The sequence below is a fragment of the Camelus dromedarius genome, chromosome 9 (assembly GCF_036321535.1).
Source record: "Camelus dromedarius isolate mCamDro1 chromosome 9, mCamDro1.pat, whole genome shotgun sequence".
Taxonomy (NCBI): domain Eukaryota; kingdom Metazoa; phylum Chordata; class Mammalia; order Artiodactyla; family Camelidae; genus Camelus; species Camelus dromedarius.
In genome coordinates, this window is record NC_087444.1 from 23,548,758 (window position 1) to 23,568,117 (window position 19,360).

Sequence of the window (19,360 nt, forward strand, 5' to 3'; positions counted from 1 at the left end):
AATATTAAGTGGCTTTTGAAGATTAAACCTCTGAACAGCTGCGGTGCTGATGGTGGGAGTAGGGCTGGAGCTACCCCAGCCCCCCCCTTTTTTACCTTTTGCATCTGCTGCGATGTGGAAAGGGTGAGCAGAGCTGTGGCGCTTTCAAAGCTGGGGGTGGGGGTGCTCCCTGAAAGTCAGTCTGCCTGCGTGTTCCTTCTGGCTGAGAGGTGAATGGATCCTAGAACTGAAGTGTGTCACCTCCACTGGTAGGATGAGTGGCTGGATGCTGTGGGAGACAGAAAATAATGGGCTGAGTTGGGTGATGCGCAGGGGTCAGGTGTGGCGTCATGAGTCTTTTTCTCTTGGCATTCAGGTCTAATATTGCTGATTAGTTACTAGTTATTAGTTTTATTAGGTATTATTATTATTATTATTATTATTATTGTTATTATTAGTTGTTAGATCTAATATCCTTATTGCTCAACTCTGAGAACCAGAAACCAAGCCAGGATGCAGAGAAGAGTCCAATAGGAGATATTTTAAATGTCTCTCCCCTATGTGTCAATTAATAAATGAATAATAGTGAGGTTACAGCACACTTCTTGGTCAGAATGGTCATTGCCAGTAAACCAAGCTGTGTCATGCTCACATGTCTGTTCATCTTTTTTTTTAATGGAGGTACTGGGGATTGAACCCAGGACCTCATGCATGCTACGCACACACTGTACCACTGAGCTACACTGTCTCTTGATGTCTGTTCATCTTTACATCCATTCATCCATCCCTCCACTCTGTAGACTTTGAATGATAGCACCTACTGCATGAAGAATCCATGAAAGAATTTGAAAATTAGAGGACACAGAAAAAAATATAGGAGAGAAGTGAACATATTCCAGTGTCCCACCCTAAAAAAATGGTAAAACTCTAAATAAGATGATATTTTCTCTAAGCTGAAATCATGATTCAGTAGCCGTGGGATAAAGGCTGGGAGCTGTGCTTGGAAAGAGAAAAGAGACATATTAAAGGTTTTATGCCAAAGAAGGGTCAACTCCTCCAGGGCTTAAAGCAAGTGACAAAGAGATACAGGCCTGGGCGGAGCAGCTAGGACTCCATCTGTCTTAGTGCTTTCAGGCTGTTGTAATACAGCCTGGGTAGCTTATAAACAACAGAAATTTCTTTCTCACAGTTGTGGAGGCTGGGAGCCCAGGATCAGGGCACCAGCAGGGTTACCTTCTGGTGAGGGGCTTCTTACTGCTTCATAGCTGTGCCTTCTCGCTGTGTCCTCGCATGGCAGAAGGGGTTAGGGAGCTCTCTGGAGCTTCTTGTATAAGACACTAATCCCAAAGGCCCACCTCCTAATACAGTACCACCATTTTTGGGGATTAGGATTTCAGTATATGAATTGAGAGGGGGACACATTCAGACCAAGGTACCATCCTTATTTCACCTATCCCTGCAACAAACACTCGATCGCTTTAAGTAAGATGCTGTTTCTGCCCTTAGTTATAGCCTAATGGGAGATACAGACATTGAATTACTTACAGTATAAGATGTCCTTATCATAAAGATCAGGACAGTGTACTCCGAGATCTTGAGAGAATGTTTAATTGAAGGACAGAGAAGGGCCTCCTACCAGAGGACATCTCTCATGGGGGCTGCACATTGAGTGAGGTCTCCAAAACTGAGTTAGATTTTACTAGTCAGAAAAGGAGATTATAATATTCCAGACAGAGGGGAAATTTGGGTAAAAGGAAGAAGGATATGTCCATGAATAGAGCCAGTGAGAGACTGCGCTAGATGGATGATGTGGTCTGAATGTTTGTGTTCCCTCAAGATCCACAGGTTGAGATCTTAACACTCAAAGGTGATGATTAGGAGGTGGAACCTGTGGGAGATGCTGAAGCCTTGAGGGTGGAGCCCTCATGGATGAGATTAGCACCTTATAAATGAGGCTCCAGAGGGATCCCTAGCCCCTTCCACCACACAGAACACAAGGGGCAATCTTTAACCCAGAAGAGAGCTGTCACCTGACCAGGCTGGCACCACAATCTCGGACTTTCAGTTTGTGGGAGCACACTCATGGGTTAATAAGTTGTAGGGCTGCAGTGCAGAAAACTGCTGCTCACTGTCTTGCTGAAAATGGCAAGACACACCTAGCTTATTTTAGGTGTAGGTTGTTAGCTATAGGGCTGGCTGCTTCTGCTTCTTGGAAAATCATTACCTCTTGCCCTTGCTGAAAACAGCAGGGCATTCTTCGCTTATCTAGTTAGATCTTGATCTTTATGGGGTCTTTGTGCCTGCCTGGTTTCCATTACGGGTTGTATACTCCCTAAACTTTGTAAACTTCTCCCTAAACATACAGATTTAGACTAGTGTTGGGGAAAGGATATAGCTCAGTGGCAGAGTGCATGTTTAGCATGCACAAGTTCCCAGGTTCAATCCCCAGTACCTCCATTAGGATAAAAAAAATTAAAGATAAGTAAATGACAAACCTGCCTCCCCTGCAAAAAAAAAAAAAAAAAAAAAAAAAAAAAAAACAACAACACTAATGTTTCTGTTTTTCACAAAACTGCTGACCTGCATACCTGCATGTACACCATGCCCCTTACATGTTCCTATGACGTGTTTTACCTTAATCCTTTGTTTGACTATTCTCAATAAATACAAGAGTTTCGGAGGGACTCAGGGGGAGTTGGAGTTGGTCTCTGACTCCCTCTCACTCTCTTAACTTAAGTCTGCAGTAATTCATTCTTCGGTGGTGGACAAAGCCTGCATTCCAGCCTCCAGAACTGTGAGAAATAAACTTGAGTTGTTAATAAGCTACCCAGTCTGTGGTATTTTCTTAAAGCAGCCTGAACAGACTTAGTCAAGGTGGGTAAGGAAGGAGACTTAGAACAAGGGAAGAAGTAATATAAAGGTACTTAATCAGTAAAAAGTAATTGAGCAGTAACGCAATTGCTTCTGAAGTGTTTGCTGATATAAGAAATGCTAGGAAAAAGAGCCTTGATTCCAGAGTAAGCGATAATAGACTAAAAATGTAAACACTGGCATATTATGGAAAATACATTTATTGGTCAATTAACAAGTGAAAGCAAATCCATGGCTACAAATCCTGACAGGATATTGGGTCAGAAAGATTTTTACATACAAATGGCCATAGTCTTGTGTTGAGAAAAATGCGTTTCTATATGCTTTCTCACTGACCACAGCACCTACTCCACCTTCAGCACCTCTGGGATGAGTGAGACTAGAGCAGCACATGGATAATACTAACTAGCATATGCTGATGACTTTCTGTGTGTCGAGTAGTGCTCTAAGTATGTGTAGTATTAACTCACCTAACGCTCATGGTAACGCTGTGAAGAAAGCATGATTACTACCCCAAATGAGGAAATAAAGGCACGAAGAGTAACAAAGGAATTTCCCCAATGTTTCATAATATGAGCCTGAAAATACTCATCCTTTGTGTGACCTAGGTTGGTGATAATGAAAGTGCTGGCTCATACGGGCTGGAATCATGGAGCTTCTCCTATTTAGATGGACAATTCTGTCTTCCCTAGGTAAACTGTAAATTCACTTCTGTCTCCTAGTATTCTCCATCACATGCTTTCTATTCTATTAATTCTCAACTGCTTGCAATTCAGAGATGTTTTGTACCCTTTTTTAAGTTATTTTTACTGAATTATCTTTTTTTTTTTTTTACATTTGTAGGTGACTTTATTTTTAGGTTTTATTGGGGGGGGGGGGTAATTAGATTTTATTTTTGCAAGCAGTACCAGGGATTGAACGCAGGATGTTGTGCATGCTAAGCATGTGCTCTACCACTTGAGCTATACCCTCCATCCAAAATGATTTGTACTCTTTAAGTCTTTGTTCCAGCTGTTCCCTCTGCCTAGAAATCCTTTTCTCTCCTATTCTTCACCTTACAGCCTACTCATCCTTCAGATTTCAGTTCAGGTGCCTTTTGTTTGTTTGGGTTTTTTTCTTTTTAGAATGCCTCTTCTCACTCTCCAATTTCAAAATATAAACCAGAATTTAAGCAGTCCAAGGGCAGAAAACCTCTTGTTTATCCTTTTCTCATCTCTAGAACCTAGCATAATGCCGGTACATAGTTAGTGCTCAGTGGATGTTCACCAACTAAACTGAACATGATGAAAAGTACCAAAGATTGAGCATTACACTGTATTTGTATTTTGCTTGGCCTCTACTCAGTATTCACTGAATGTATTCACAGTAAGTAAAATGATTCTAAGGAGGGTACTGGTGTATTAATTTATTGGTTAGAATAGGAAACTGAGAAGTCAAGAAAAGTACATTTATTTTCAATAATTTAAATTTGAGTTTAAAGGGAGATAATTTCCCACCTAAACTGTGATGATAAAATTATAAATGTAAAATAAGGGGAATAAAGCAGAGATCTTTTGAAATATTTGACAGGACTTATTAAGATCATAATAATAACTAATAACAATGAGTGTTTATTATACACTAGGCACTTTTTACACACTTAGCATATTTTACTTCAGCTATCTTTCAGTTCATCTTTATAACTTCTGAGATAGAAATTATTATTACATTCATTATATGAGTGAAGTGACCAAGACTCAAAGAACCTGATGTAAGCTATGCAGATATAAAGTGGCAGAGCCAAGGCAATTCCAAGAGCCAAGGTTCTTGGGGAGATGCGAGGACCATGCAGAGAAGGAGAGGTTGCATTAGTGAAATGTGTGCAGTTGGTTTTAGGCGGAGAATCAAAATAGCAAACTCTACAGAAAAGCCCTGGAGGGGTGGAGGTCTGTGGCTTAAGGTCTAGAGAAGGCCTCCACTGCCCTCCCCTGTTTACACATTTTCTAACAATGTTGTCTTTAACAGAAAAATACCAATGAAACCAGCTACAACGTTTGCCTAATTATAGTCTGAAACTAGCTTTTCCTGGCAGTCTGAATCCAACCACAGTGAGTCAGCCCGTTGAGGCCCCACCCATCCTTGCAAATTTCTCCACTTGGGTCTTAAAGTTCGGGCGGAGGATAAGTCTTAAAAGAGACTTTTCTACCTCTATGGCAATCTAAGTTACGATGGCCTGGGGTTCCTGTTTAAGTGAATCTGGGTCATGCCAGTGCTGCCTTTCGGTCCAGTTAGTTCAGTGTTTCTTGAGTGTGTCTCTGTAATTGCAGCCTTGGAAAATGAATGCTACTGGTGAAGCACACTTTCTTTTTTTTTTTTTTTAAATGGTGTTTTGCTTCTCAAACCACAGGGCCCCAAGCATACTGGTTCTGACTTTACTAGTGTCTTGAGACTTTCAAAAAGTTCTTAGATGAGAAGGGAAGGGAGGAAGTCCTAAATATTCAACAATCACAAACACAGAATTTTCTTCTTGTTAAACATGACTTTTCAGAGGGATTCTTCTACATAGTCATTCTGCAGAGCTTCAGCCCAGTTTTCATTCCTAAGCAACGTTGCTAAAGATAGGCATCAAATCAAACACTTGTTTTCTTAAGAACTATGAGTAAAAAGGAATGATTCCGAGTGCTGTGGAGCATGCAGAGATGTATACGAATTACCATCCTCGGAGAGCATATGCTCTGATTAGGGACAAAGAAGTTTAAATTACAGAAAAAAATTTTTTTAACAAATCTGAGTACTTGGATTGGAGGAGCCAAGTCCAAGGTGGACAGAGAGGCTAGGAGGCTGTTGCAGTATTCGGGGCAAAGGTTGGTGGTCTTCACAGTAGAGGAGTGAGATGAATGGACAGATGAAAGAAGAAGAGAGTTCAGAAACAGAAGTGACAAGACTAAGCAACCGACTGGATGTATGACCAGTGAGAGAGAAGAAACCGAGTGTGACCTACCACCAGTTCATCCCTCTGGTTCCATCCCAGGCTAGGTTGTCACCTGTTGTAAATGTCTAGAGTACCTTACGCTTTCCTTTTAATAAGTGATACTATTTATTCAAAGTCTGTCTTTTCTGTTGGAATCTGAGCTCCACGGTAGCAGAGGCAGGGTTTGTCTCATTCACTACTAGATACAGTGATTGGCATAGAGCCTAGTACATAGTAGGCATACCTTTTTCTTTCTTATTGTGTTTTGGTTGAATGACACCAAGCTTTCTTACTTGGGCAACTAGTGATTGATGCCATCCATTGAGAAAGGGAATGACTGGAGCAGGCACATGAAGTTCTCTTTATAATCAGTAAAAGAACAGCAACAAAACCCAAAAACCAGTAAAGTGATTTTCATTTCTGGAAATAAAATTAAGGAGATCCTTCCTATTCTCAAGGAACTCTAATCTAATTGACTAAACAGTCAAACAGATAATCTTGGTAATAATAATAGATACATAATGCTGGGGCGCACTCAGGAGGGGCCCTTGACCCAGACTTCAGATAGGCTTCCTTTAGTAGGTAATATCTACAAAAATATAAGCAAATAAAAGTAAATAGATGTTTCTGGGGTAGATATAACTCAGTGGCAGAGCATGTGCTTGGCATGCACAAGGTCCTGGGTTCAATCCCCAGAGCCTCCATTCAGCAGAACAATAAAAATAAGTAAATAAAAATAAATAGTAGGCAATATCTAAACCAAGTCCTTAAGGGCTAGTTGGAGATAGTTAGGTTGGAGCTGAATGGGAGGTGAAGAGGGATGACTTTCCAGGCTGACACTGCTACCCATGAAAAGTTCTAGAGGCAGCAGAGAGTGAGCTCAGAAGTGAGAGGCTCTTTGTCACGACTGGAGCACTAGAGCTTTGTTGGGGTTCAAGTTGGTTGTATCTCCCTGTCCAGCCGCCACTGATGGCCAAAGCCTTATTGTTGCAGTCATGCTTGTTCGTGGTATCACTGTGTACTCAGCTCTTATGCCTAGAGAAAGTCCTGATTGTGCCTTTGAAATCTCCATCTTTCCCAGAGAAGGATGGAAAAAGAATTGAAAATCTAGAAAAATGGGTGAGGCCATATAGCGACATGTCCCCTCCTGAGTCCTGGAAGCTCAGCACATAATCTTCCTGGATCGAACCAGCTGTGAACAAACACCATCAAGCCCTGCTGGTGTTGGTCGAGCCAAACTGAAGGAGAATCTTCAAGCCTAGGAGTCCTTGGGAGCTCCCAGCATCGGTGTGTCTCAATTGTTATTTCAGCCATGGAGCTCATTGAACTGCCTCTGACGGTGCTATTTCTGGCTGGGCCGGTTATTTTTGGTGGCTGGGGAAGTTGTTACTTGTTTTGGTTTGGTTTTACATAGTTCGTTGTGCTATAATGTGATGATGACGACACCCTGTTTTTCCAGCCTCGGGGGTGGTGTGGGTGTGTATCTTGGTGGGGGAGGCTGCAGGAACATCGTCGGAACCCCTATCCTTTATCTACACGATGACGCTACCCAACATACGGTTTATTTATCTGCCTGATGTAATAGTGCTGTTGTTAGCTGTCTTGTCATCAGGCCAGTTATTTCAAGAAAAGGCTGTTCAGAGGATGGGTATCAGTGTGCTTCTGCATTTAAGGGAGAAAATGGAATGATATTATTAAATATTTTATCATTTAAAAGATTCTGAAACTCCCCACATTATGTTGAATCTTCAGAAACAGTTTCAAAAGAAAGGTTTGTTTGTTGTGCAACCCAAAAGAAAAAAGGCCAGATGTTTGTAGAATTCTCAGTCTACTTTCTGAGGCAGACATCAACAGCTGACTTCTGGAACACTGGACAGAAACCCTGTGTGGCAGTGAAAGGGTTGATGAGTGGAAGACCACGTTGGTTGACTTTGACATTTTCCTTGTTAGAATGTTCTGCAGAAGTTACAACTATTCTTCAGGACAGCTGAATGAGCATGCTTTTCCTGTGACAAAATATAGAGTGGATCGTTTATTTTCTTTCTGTTTCATCTAAAGATTGTAACAAAATTCTCACTTTTGCTAGAACACAGTAATCCATAAGTATTCAACATTGAGAGCCACTTAGAGGATAGTTCACCTAACCTTTTATGTTAGGGCCCCATAATCTGAGTAGGATTAATACACATTTAGAAGTAGTTCTAAACCATTTACTTTTAACTGAATTGAATTGAATTGAATTTGAACTGAAACTTTATTATAAAAAATCCTTTGTAAAAGCAAAGTACTGGACTTGATTTCACAGCTTTGGTTTTTTTCTTTTTAAAGTAACAGCATTATTAAAATGTAATTTACATACTGTGAAATTCACCCTTTTAAAGTATACAGTTCCATGGTTTTAGTATTTCCAGTGACTCGTTCAACAATTACCACTCTCTAGTTCCAGGACATTTTCATTACACCCAGAAAACCATCATACCCATTAGTAGTCACTTCCCATTCCTTTTTCCCCCAGGCCGTGGAAATCACTCATCTGCTTTCTCTAGGATTTGCCTAGTCTGAAAATTGTATATAAATAGAATCATACAATATATGACTTTCTATGCCTGCCTTGTTTCATGTTATATAATGTTTCCAAGGTTCATCCATGTTGTAGTACTTTATCCTTTTTATAGCTGAGTAATACTCTATTGTACGGATATACTAAACTTTGTATATTTATTCTTCTGTTTTTGGATATTTGGGATGTTTCTCCTTTTTGACTCTTGTGAATGATGCTTCTGTGAACATTCATACACAAGACTGTGTGTGGACATATGTTTCATTTCTCTTGGGTGTATACCCAGGAGTGGAGTTGCTGGGTCATATTTGGTCACATAATAACCTTATGTTTAATCTTTTGAGGACTAGCTTTGGTTTATTCATCTTGACAATGGAGAAAACCATGTTTTATGTAGGTTCAAGTGGTCAGATCCTCTAAGGTCACAAGGAAGAATACTTTTGAAAAGATGCAGGGACCTGAGGTGGCAGCAGAAATACCTTATTATTCACAAGGGAATCCTAGATTCACAGGGGTCATTTAGTGTCATAATTAAAATCCTGATGAGTATGAAATAGAGGTCAGACTGTTGGAACCTGTAGTCTGTGCTCCACTTTCTAGATGAGCAAGTCAGCTAACCTCTTGATGTCTCGCTTTCCTGGAGAGTAAAATGGGGATAATGATTTCTAATCTGCTTACTTCACAGTGTCATAATGAAGATAAAATGAAATAATACATATATAGAAGTGCTTTATACATTGTCAACTACTGTGCAAGTGATTGTTGTTGTGAAGATAGTGTCATTATTCTATTTAATTTTGTAATACAAGTCTAAGTAATTCAAAACAGCCAGTAATCAAACTTTTGTATTCAACTTAGATTTTAATCAGAAAAGCATAGGGACTCCCAGACATATAGGTGTATTATCAATAAAATATTTATACATGAAACAAATGATCCTCCTCCTTCTCCCTGCCCCATCCCTTCCTGTCTACCCCTGTCCTCCTATCCAAACCAAGTTGAGTTCCTGTTGGATTCCACTGGGTGCCAAAGGACAGGAAGTGTTCTCCAGCCGTGGGTGTGCCTTTCCCAAAGGGCTGTTTTGAAAATATGACAGCAAAGTCTGCGGAAGATCATTCTTAGGTCCCGGTCATTGTTGCTGATTTGTCTTGGAAGTACCATGTTCCTTATGCTCACTAATCTCCACTTCCTCTTCCTGCACGAGGCAACCAGAGCTCTCAATCTGAACAGGTAGACTCCTGCTACCTTTTAGGCGTCTACTATAAGAGAGCTGGAGTGGTGCTCTGAGAGTCCTCAAAAAGTGATAGAGCTCTCATTGGTACTGCCTTTGGTAATATTGTTTCTAGGGGAAAATATATTTCAAACATAGACTCTGAGGATGGCTATGGACCCTGAAAATTCTCTAGAACTCCTAGCTGATGTCTGAAGATTTTAAATAATATCCCTGACAAATAGTCTTTAGTTTCAGTCAAAATTTCCTATCTCTCATAATATAAGTGCTAAATAAATATTTGATGTATGATGTATGGATAGAGTGTGGTAATAAATTCATTACATCTGATTCTACTAAAGAATCTATTCGGGTTTTTTTTTTCCCCTCAATAGAGGTACTGGGGATTGAACCCAGGACCTCATGCACGCCAAGCACCCACTCCACCACTGAGCTATACACTCTACCCCCAAGAATTTATTCTTATATCTATTTAATAGTTGCTTTCCTGTAATTCCTAGTTTTATTCCTTTTAAAATAATAAACTATTTCATAGACAACAAGAATATACAAAGAACAAGTAAAACATTTGTCCATATATCCAATATCTAAATTTTAACACATACTATTTTCACTCTATTTGCCTCAAATTGAAAAACAGTAGTTCATACTAGAGATACAATTGTAACACTCTTAATAGTCTACCTGGATCCCAATCTCCTGACTCCTTTCCTGTAGTTAATTACTATTAAGTATTTTTCCTAAAGTCACACAATTCGAAAATAGCAGAGCTGAGATTTGATCTGAAATCTCCCTGGTCCAAAAGCTATTGCTTTTTGCACAAATATGTGCTACCCCACCTAGGTAAATATGTGTAATAGTGGTAATATTGACTGCCGATTTGTAAGTGGATAGTTAAGTGTCAAAGGTTACTTAAAACACTCTTCTCCTTTTCCTCTGCTTACTATATTATTTAAGAATATTTTTATTTTCACAAAATGTAAAAATATGAATTATCACAGATATCACAGTGGAATTTAAGTTGCAGAAGTTTTATTATATTTGGAAAAAAGTGTCAATTAAGATGATTAATCATTTTTAGTGTCAGGGAACTTTATTTTTAGAAGAGGGATTGGTAAGAGATTAGTATGTTTTCAAGCATTTCCATTATAAGAACTATCTGGGGGGTCTGAATATGATTAAGCGAATGTGAAGCAGTCTTTTTTGAAGGCTGACTTGACAGTTGGTTATGTTAATGGGGCGTGACACACAACAGCTGGGCTGTAATCCTCCTGCTATTGCTGGCATTGATTGAGTTCTTACTGAGGTCTTCTTTCCAGTCTGGACTAATACATTAAGAAGCGGCGGGAAGAAGAAATTAAGGAAAGAGCAGGGGGTAGCCATTAATGTTTGGAAAAAATGTTTTGAGAGAAGAGTAGTAAAGATTTCGATGTGCTGTTAGGAAAGGAAGAACAAAGATAGAAGCATGGCCCCTTGCTTAAGAACCTGCAGTGCTTATTTCCTGAGCAGTGCTGAGCTCATCCCAAGCCCTGAGAGGCCCTGATTTAGCAGGTCTAGTGTGCAGCCCAGGTATGTGCGTTTTTGTTTATTAAAGCTACAAAACACAAACAAGAAAAACAAAACATAAACAATAAGCAAATGAACAATCTTCCCAGTGACCATTCCTGGCCCTCCCTCACTGCCTTTCTCCTCACCTTTTGTCTGAGCTGAGAGCCAGGGTTTGCCTAAAGGAACAAACTCAGGCTTCTCACCCTGACTTGCAGGATCTTCCTAAAATGGTTCTTCCCTTTCTATCCTCTCTGTGCCCCTGTTACAGGACAGTGCGTGCCCTTTGTTTTAGTACAGCTGGCTCTCTGCACCTTCTGCATTGCCTTGTATTCTCCCCCAAGCCTGTACAAACTTGATGCATCCTTAAGGGAGAGCTAAAATGTCAGTTCTCTGTGGAACCTTCTCTGGTAGCCTCTTTCCTAATGCCTCTAGTTTTTTTACTATTTATGCAGTTTATACTGCCCTTTGATTGTTATTTGTCATATAATACTCCCTTTTGTACAAAGTTCAGATTCTGCATTTATGTATTAAAATTAGCCTGTTAGAGTAATTTGTTTTACTTATAAAATTACCTTCAGATACGCTCTTCATCCTACAAGAGCTATTGCAATTAAATCCACTGAGGTCAAAGTCAGCAGGTCAGTTATTCATCCATTCTTTTATTCAACAAGTATTTATTGAGCACCTACTATATGCTGGGCAGCAATCTGGGTACTGTTGATACAGCAGTGAACAAAGCAGACTAACGCTGTGACTTTCTTGTAGAGTTCACATGCTAGTGGGGGAGAGATGGACAAGAAACAGAATGAATATGTAAATATAATATTTTAGAATATAGTGCTATGGGATTAAAAAAAAAAACAATGAAGGGAGATTTGGAATGCATAGGGTGAGTTACAGTTTTATACAGGGCAGTCACCTCACTGAGGAAGTGACATGTGATCAAAGACTTGAAGGTGAGGAAGAGAATCATGCACATAACTAAAGAAAGAGCCTGCATTCAGAACGTCAGTAGGCTCAAAGGCCCTGGGAGGGGGTGCTGCTATTTTTGAGAAACAGTAAAAAGAAACAGCGTGGTTAGAGCAGAGTGTAGGGGGGAGTAGTAGGAAAAAATAACAAAAGAGAGGGCAAAGGGAGAGGCTCCAGATTATGCTGGGCCTTGGGCCTTATGGGCTATGGGCTAATGGGACAGTTTAGCTTTTCTCCCTCAGTTAGTTGGGAAGCCATTGGGCGTTTCCAGCAGAGGAGTAATCTGACATATGTTAAGTTTCACTGTGGCTGCTGTGCTAAGAATCCACTACTGGGGACCAAGGTTGAGAGCAGGAGACCAGTTAAGTGGCTCTTCAAATAATTTAGTGGAGAGAGCACAGTATCTTGGGCCTGAGTGGCGGAGGTTCCAGTGGAAGTGGTGGTAGACAGAGTCTATATGAGTTGGAAGTAGAAATAATAAGATTTATAGACAGTTGAAATGATGTGTAGAAGAAAGGCCAAGAATAACTCAAAGGTTTGGGCCCAAGCAACTGAAAATATTGAGAGGTTACAAAGTGAAGTGGGGTCCAATGGGGAAGGAGCATTCGTCCTGGGAAAGATCAGGGACTCAGTCTAATATACCACAAGTATGAGATATCTGTGTTTGAGAGGAGATTTCTACTAGGAAGTTAGATACAGATTGGAGTTTTGGAGAAAGGTCAAAATGGGCATATAAACTTGGAAATTTAAGTGAACAAAACATCATTTTTCTATAGTAGCCATTCTAGCAGATGTGGCTTCTTTGGGACTATTAAAACAAACCTTTCTATATTATTGGAAGGTTATTGAGAGTAATACCAGCTAGCCCATATTTAACACATCACGTCAGCAAAAGATGAAATACATGCAATACTAATCTACTCATTAATTCAACAAATATTTAGGAAGTGCTTCCTAAACGTTGTGCAGTGAGAATACAAAGACACCAAATATGCCTTGCCTGTCCTCAAAACACTCGAGTCTGACTGAGGTGACTATAAACTGCACAATGGGATGAGTTGACTGGAGAGGTCTTCTTGGCTGCTTTGGGAGCTGAAGGACTATAGATAGACTTTGAAATTATTGGCCCTTGGGTGGCTTACACTAGTCGGAGCGATATAAACACATGAAGAGTTAATAGCTCTAAAAGGTGTACGTAACCCTGCAGGACAAGAGAAAAGCAGTACCACGAGGGAGAAGATGAACATCTGCCAAATGTTAATACTTGCCTTAGGAGATCAAAAGAAGAAGAAGTCTTTCCAGTCTGGTGTGGCAGGGGAGGCTTTAGGTGAAATTTAAACTTGAAAAAAGAACTTGGGGGAAAAAAAAGGTGGGGTGTCTTGAGAAGGTGTGATGGGTTTTTCTTTTATTCTAAGATTGAAGAGATGCCTGTGAAGGGTTTTAAGGAAGGGAGATGACAGGATAAGATTGAGTTTGAAAATAATGCTTTCAAAATAATGCTGTTTTTTTAAAATCTATAATACTGAGAAGAGATGACTGGATGAATTCTGGAAGACGTGATAGATAACTGTAGCCAAAGAGTTTGCTATGAGGTTTGTTGTGAGAACAGCACATTCAAGTTGAGCTGTCTCGCAAAGAGATGGACACGTAGGGCTAGGTTTTGTGTAAGAGAACTCAGTTGGAGATTTGGGGATTGTTTGGGAGGCAAAAGTGATTGCCCTAAAAGTGGACAAACTCTGAAAGAGAAAGTATAAAGAGAAAAGAATCAGAAGGCTAAGGACTAATCATCACTTAAGCACTCGCTTTAAAGAGCCAGCAAATAACAGAGAAGAAGCCAGAGAGGCAGGGATGAAGGGATCATAGGGCATGAGAGGAAACAGGCATTCATGTGCTGAAATACCTAGGTTGGATGAGAAAGCAGTATCTAGGTTGGATGAGAAAACCTGCATTCATATGTCATTTCACTTCCCATAAAACTTCTATTAAGTTATCTTACATGATGAAAGAATCCAAGTAGGCATCAAAAGCATGATTAAACTCTAAGCTAGAATCTGGCACCTGGTTCCCCCTGTGCAAAATGGAGGTAAGAATAACTAGGTTATTCCTCTAGGAGCTTAGACCTGGAAAGGTCCTTAAAAATCACCTAGTTTCCAACCACTTCATTTTATAAATGAGGACAGTTAGGCCTCTGGAGAAGTGCACTCCCAAGGTCATACAGCTATTTAGTAACAGAGCTGGGACCAGAAAAGGATCTTCTTCAGTTCTAATTTAGACTTTTCTCTCCCTCACTGTTTCTAACTAAGCCTGGATGGCATTCACTTATTCTAAGAGCACAGGTGCTCACTTCGGCAGCACATACATTCTAAGAGCACAGATTTAAGGAAAACAGCTCAGTGCCTTTTAAGTGTGTATTTTTTTTTTAAATGAGGAATACGTTGCTTTATGTTACCAATAGTATATGGTAAGAGATGTGTTGCCTATTTATAATCCCAACCTATTAGAGAGAATGCCCTGTTCTAATAATGCCCTCCTGAGGCCACTTTATTCACTCAAAACTTTTCTGTCTTCCAAAGCAAAGTGCCAAGTGCAACTCCTAGTTGACGCTTTCTTTCTCTCACCACCCCGGTAAGAGTTAAATCACTCTTCTAGGTTCCCACAGATTCAGTGTTTTTCAGACTTTACGACAAAACTAATTAGTGGGTCATGAAATCAATTCAGTGAGTGGGTCACTCCCAGAAAGAGAAATGGAACAGAACGTATCAGAGTGCATTGTGCATAGGTTAACATGACTGTGTGGAACTTGTACGTCAGTTTTGTGTCTGTGCGTGCACGTGCATACATTCTAGGTTGCAATTTAAAATGTAAGCAGTTTGAATAACATGGCTGGAGGACTATAGCGCAAAACACACACACCTGTATTTGTATGGCCACCTCGCTCTTGGAGGGTTGAGACTATCTTCATCTTTGTATGTCACATGCCCAACATGGGTACAAAAGGGAATGTTTATTGGAATTGTTATGAAGAATTAAGAAAGAATTAGAAGAGTGAAGAGCTGGCAGGTTGCGGAGGAAGTGAGTACTTGAATTAAGTATAAACTTTCTTTCCTTTATATTGGATGTTAATATGAATTTTTTTTTCAACCTGGTATTACTGCAACTGAGACCTGTGTTTGGTATCTGTGCTGTGGGGTTGTGTCCCAGTCACCTTCAGTGTCCCGTGTGGTGTGGTATAAATAATACTTCCTGCTAATGTTGCAGCTGTCATTCAAGGATCTTAAATTGCTTCACGAGCAGGATCTGGTGATGAGTGCCTGGCTCCACTTGGCAGGTGCCAGAGTTAAGAACTAGTAACTGGGTGAAATCTCTGGGCTCCAGGCTGACGCCTCCCTCCCTCACCTCCCACCCTCTTTTTTCTCCTCATTCCTGAGAGGGAGGAGCCTTGACTTTGCCTCTTTGAGCTTGTGTAACTGGTAAACAGAGTTTGCGAAGATTCCACCCAACTAGAAGATTGGCTCTTTCTTTGGAGGTGGTGCTGGTGTGTATGAGGGGAGGGAAGGGACATGGTAATAAAGGTCATTTATTTAACTGCCTCAGGGCTTGAAAGGTCTAGGGAGAAAAACTGGGAAGGACCTGATTAGAGGTGAGCTATTGGATCATCTAAGGAAATTAGAGCCCTCTCTGGTTAGTTGCTCAAAGATTTGCACCTGACAGAAAGGGGATAGTTGACACCTGGGCACCATTTTGTCTATGCTTTTCTCTGTAGCAACCTTATTTCTCTCTTCTGGCCAGATTCCTTTGGTTTTGTTGTGTAAATCAGCCACCAGGAGCTTACATGCACACACAGACACTGTCATTTCCTTCTCTTTTTGGCAACCCCGCCATCACCTTGAATTACTCCCATTCTCCATCTCCTGGAAACTTCTGGGAGTCAGCCCCCTTCTCTTTTCCAAGAAACTGGTAACTGCCTACAGTTGGGCCTGGGAGGCTCAGGGAGGGTGAAGGCCGAGTCCTAGCCTGGAGTCGGGTTACACCACTTGTGTCTGAGTTCACACAGCATGTTCCTCTGTCAGGGATTCCGCAAATATCTCCGGAGGTAAAAAAGGAAAGTGCGCTGCGCTCCGGCACCCAGAGCAGTGAGCCCAGTCCCTCGTCCGGGAGAGAGCGCCCGCCGTCAGGGCCATGTCGCCGTAGCCTGGGCAGCGTGGCAGCCGGCTCGCTTCATGCCCGGGTGCAGCGGCACCACGTTCCTGGGGTGAGGGGGCGACTGGGCATGCTCCTCCCCATGGGTTGCCCATCATGTCTAATGGATATCGCACTCTGTCCCAGCACCTCAATGACCTGAAGAAGGAGAACTTCAGCCTCAAGCTGCGCATCTACTTCCTGGAGGAGCGCATGCAGCAGAAGTATGAGGCCAGCCGGGAGGACGTCTACAAGCGGGTGAGTGCTGGGGGCTGCGGCGCCGGCCGGCGGGGCTGCTGGGGGACCCGCCGTCGCTCCGTCGCTGTTCCGAGCGGGCTGTGCTGTGCCAGTCAGCGAGGGAGGCGGGGTCCAGGCCTGGTGACCTTGGACAAGCCCATTTCCCCTCTTCTGTGCCTGTTTTTCCTGCTTTCCTACTCTGTAGAGAGAGGGAGCTGGATTCTATTAGCTCAAACTCTGGAGTGGAACTGTGTAGAACAGTCACCTTGGGAGCTGGTGCAAAGGGCAGATTCCATGCCTCGCCCCCAAGGAGTCTGATTTAGTAAGGGAGGGGGAGCTTAGAAATCTGCATTTTTCAACAAGCCCCGGACGTGACTGGAGCAGGTAGTTTTCAAATCACACCTCTGCTTACAGAAGGGCCCTTGTAGGTCCGGCTCACTGGGGCAGGGAATGATGCTCCGGAGAAAAGGGCAGAGTCTGAGGACACTTCTGTTCCTTGAGAAATTCATATTTGTTTTTGAAGATGATTATGCAGATGAGATTTTATGATAGAATCTTAGGCATTTTCATCTTTAGAGATAGTTCACCTTAGAATGAAGAAAAGGGTACTGATGGAAGAAACAGCAGCGGCTCGCCTTGGGTGGGGTGGGAGTGGGAATGGCGGCTTCCCTGGAAGGGAGGGCTGTCTTGATTGATGGGTGAGTGAGGTGGGGAAGGCAGACGGAGAGGATTGGCTGAGTTGAGGGTGAGATGAGACAGCACCTTGGTAAAAGGACAGTGGGGTTACAAAGATTAAGCTTCCTAACTGGTTACCACATTGTTGGTTTCCTTGGCTTTCTTAGTGTCTGGGCAACAGGACCTGAAGTGGCCTGAGTGACCTGGAGCTGATGGCTTCTGACTTCATCAGAGATTCTAAATCTCCAGCTGTTTACACCAGAGGACTATACACTTATTATGAGTATCTGTGTGTGCCCTGTCCTGTCGAGAAGCTTAGGTGGCACTGCAGGCAGCTAGGTAATACCTTGGATCAGAGGAAAAACTGGCGGCTATGAGACCCAAACCACTGTTAAATTCAACCAAGATGAACAGCTAAATCTGAGGGACTTAGCCCTATTTTCTGTCTTTCCTAGACTTCCATGTTTTAACTTGTATTTCCCTGAATTGACCCAGACTCATCTTTCATCTTTCATGTCTCTGTAGTAAGTGTGCCTTAATGGAGCTGCCAGGGGTCAAGGAGGGCATTGCCAAGTGAGGGTGGGTAACTCAGAGGGATGGTAGAGGGGAGCATGAGTGGCAGTATTTGCCTCGGCATAGGCATAGTGAATGAATTTGTTCATTGTGCAGAGGGAGGAACGTTTTCCCATTCACTCCAAAGCAAGGCAGAATGAAGGGGCAATTGCTTAGATAATTTGAGGAAAGGAATTTTTTTAGCTGGAATCAAATGACTGTTTGAGTCATTTTGTCTCACCCTCCGCTCTTCAGGGAACACTTTGGGTGGGTGTGAGAGGGCAGTGTTACTCTCCTGGAGAAATGTGATTAAGAAGATCATAGGAGTTGCATGGAGGCAGAGCGGGGGAAGTGGGCTACAGGACACCATCACATGCAGAGGTGACAACCCTTGTTAGACTCCATTCCCACTCAGGAGGTAGAAATGGCCCTGTTTCTTCCTGGTCTTAAATGCAGAGTAGTCAGGCAGCTACTGGCATCATATGATTTGAGGAATCTCAAACTACTGTTCCCTCCTTTCCCTTCTCTCCATGTTTTTGTCCCACTCACCTCTCACATTACTCATCCCATTTGGCTGTGATTATTTGGGAGGCACCAACCGCTTTGGGTAAAAATGCCCTTATTTGGGAAGCTGAACACATAAAGCCATTATCAATCATTAACATTATGGTTGAAATTAGTTTATCACACTATATAGTGATGAGGGATTGATAGAAACCAGGGCAGTCCTGTTTTGTTGGAAGGACAAGGGATTAACAAACCAGAAGTCAGGAGCCCTGGACAATTAGGGACCTGGGCGAGTCACTTAGCCTCTCTAAGCCTGTTCCAGCCCCTGTAGAACTGGCATTAAGAATAACGCACAGCACCATAGGCACTGAAGACTATTTGTTGAGAGTATGAATAAATAGCAGCCAGAAAGGTTAAATAAGAAGACTTATATCAAAGAACTTTCTAAACTTCATAGCATCGTACATATATGAAAGGTAGTAGTTATATACCTACTAGTAGTAATAGTTACTCTGATATTTTAAAATGAGAAAGAGGTTTGGTTCTTTTAACCTCACCCTCAGATATTTCCATGAATGTGTTGTACATTCATCCTTCTTAGTCCTTTTGTGACTCCACAAGGTCAGGACGATTAATTAGCAGCCACGTTGGCAAAGAGACACAGAGAGTGATGGGCAGTGCATCACATGGTAAGTCAGGTAGTTCAGATAAGAATTCAGAGCCCTGTTCTGTGACTAAACTTAGCTTGATTTTTTTGTTGTTGTTTCATGTTGGAAGGACTCTTCTTTAAATATAGTAAAAGCATCAAATCACACCCAACTAAGTTAGAATCTGCAGTAACTTGGGTGCTCATGTGCATGCTTCTCTTAAAGAAAACAGACATTTGTGAAATACATGGAATAAAAATCTATTGTGAATAGTAATTATCTTATCATTTCACATATTTTTACTACTGCAGATTTTCTTTGAGATATTTTTAAAGAGTGAAAAATTACTGTCTTAGTGAAAGACAATCAAGCATTTCACCATGATGACTACAGAGAAGGGAAATAGGGAAACTTCAGGAGAAAAGAACTGGAGAGAGGGTTCTGTCTCTTTCTTT

The 19,360-nt window shown here is 41.6% G+C and overlaps 1 protein-coding gene across 16 annotated transcripts in view; it reads left to right on the plus strand.

The window, feature by feature from the left end:
- Nucleotides 1-19,360, plus strand: part of PDE4DIP (phosphodiesterase 4D interacting protein) — a 206,059-nt gene that overhangs the window by 58,661 nt on the left and 128,038 nt on the right. For 14 of the 16 annotated variants that reach the window (XM_064488900.1, XM_031457924.2, XM_064488894.1 and 11 more), the window contains exon 4: nucleotides 16,435-16,545. In XM_064488900.1, coding sequence (XP_064344970.1) covers nucleotides 16,435-16,545 — 111 coding nt within the window. Of the gene's footprint in view, nucleotides 1-15,572; nucleotides 15,644-15,691; nucleotides 15,749-16,434; nucleotides 16,546-19,360 lie in introns of those variants that run through there. The other 2 variants (XM_064488902.1, XM_031457934.2) reach the window with 2 other exon arrangements.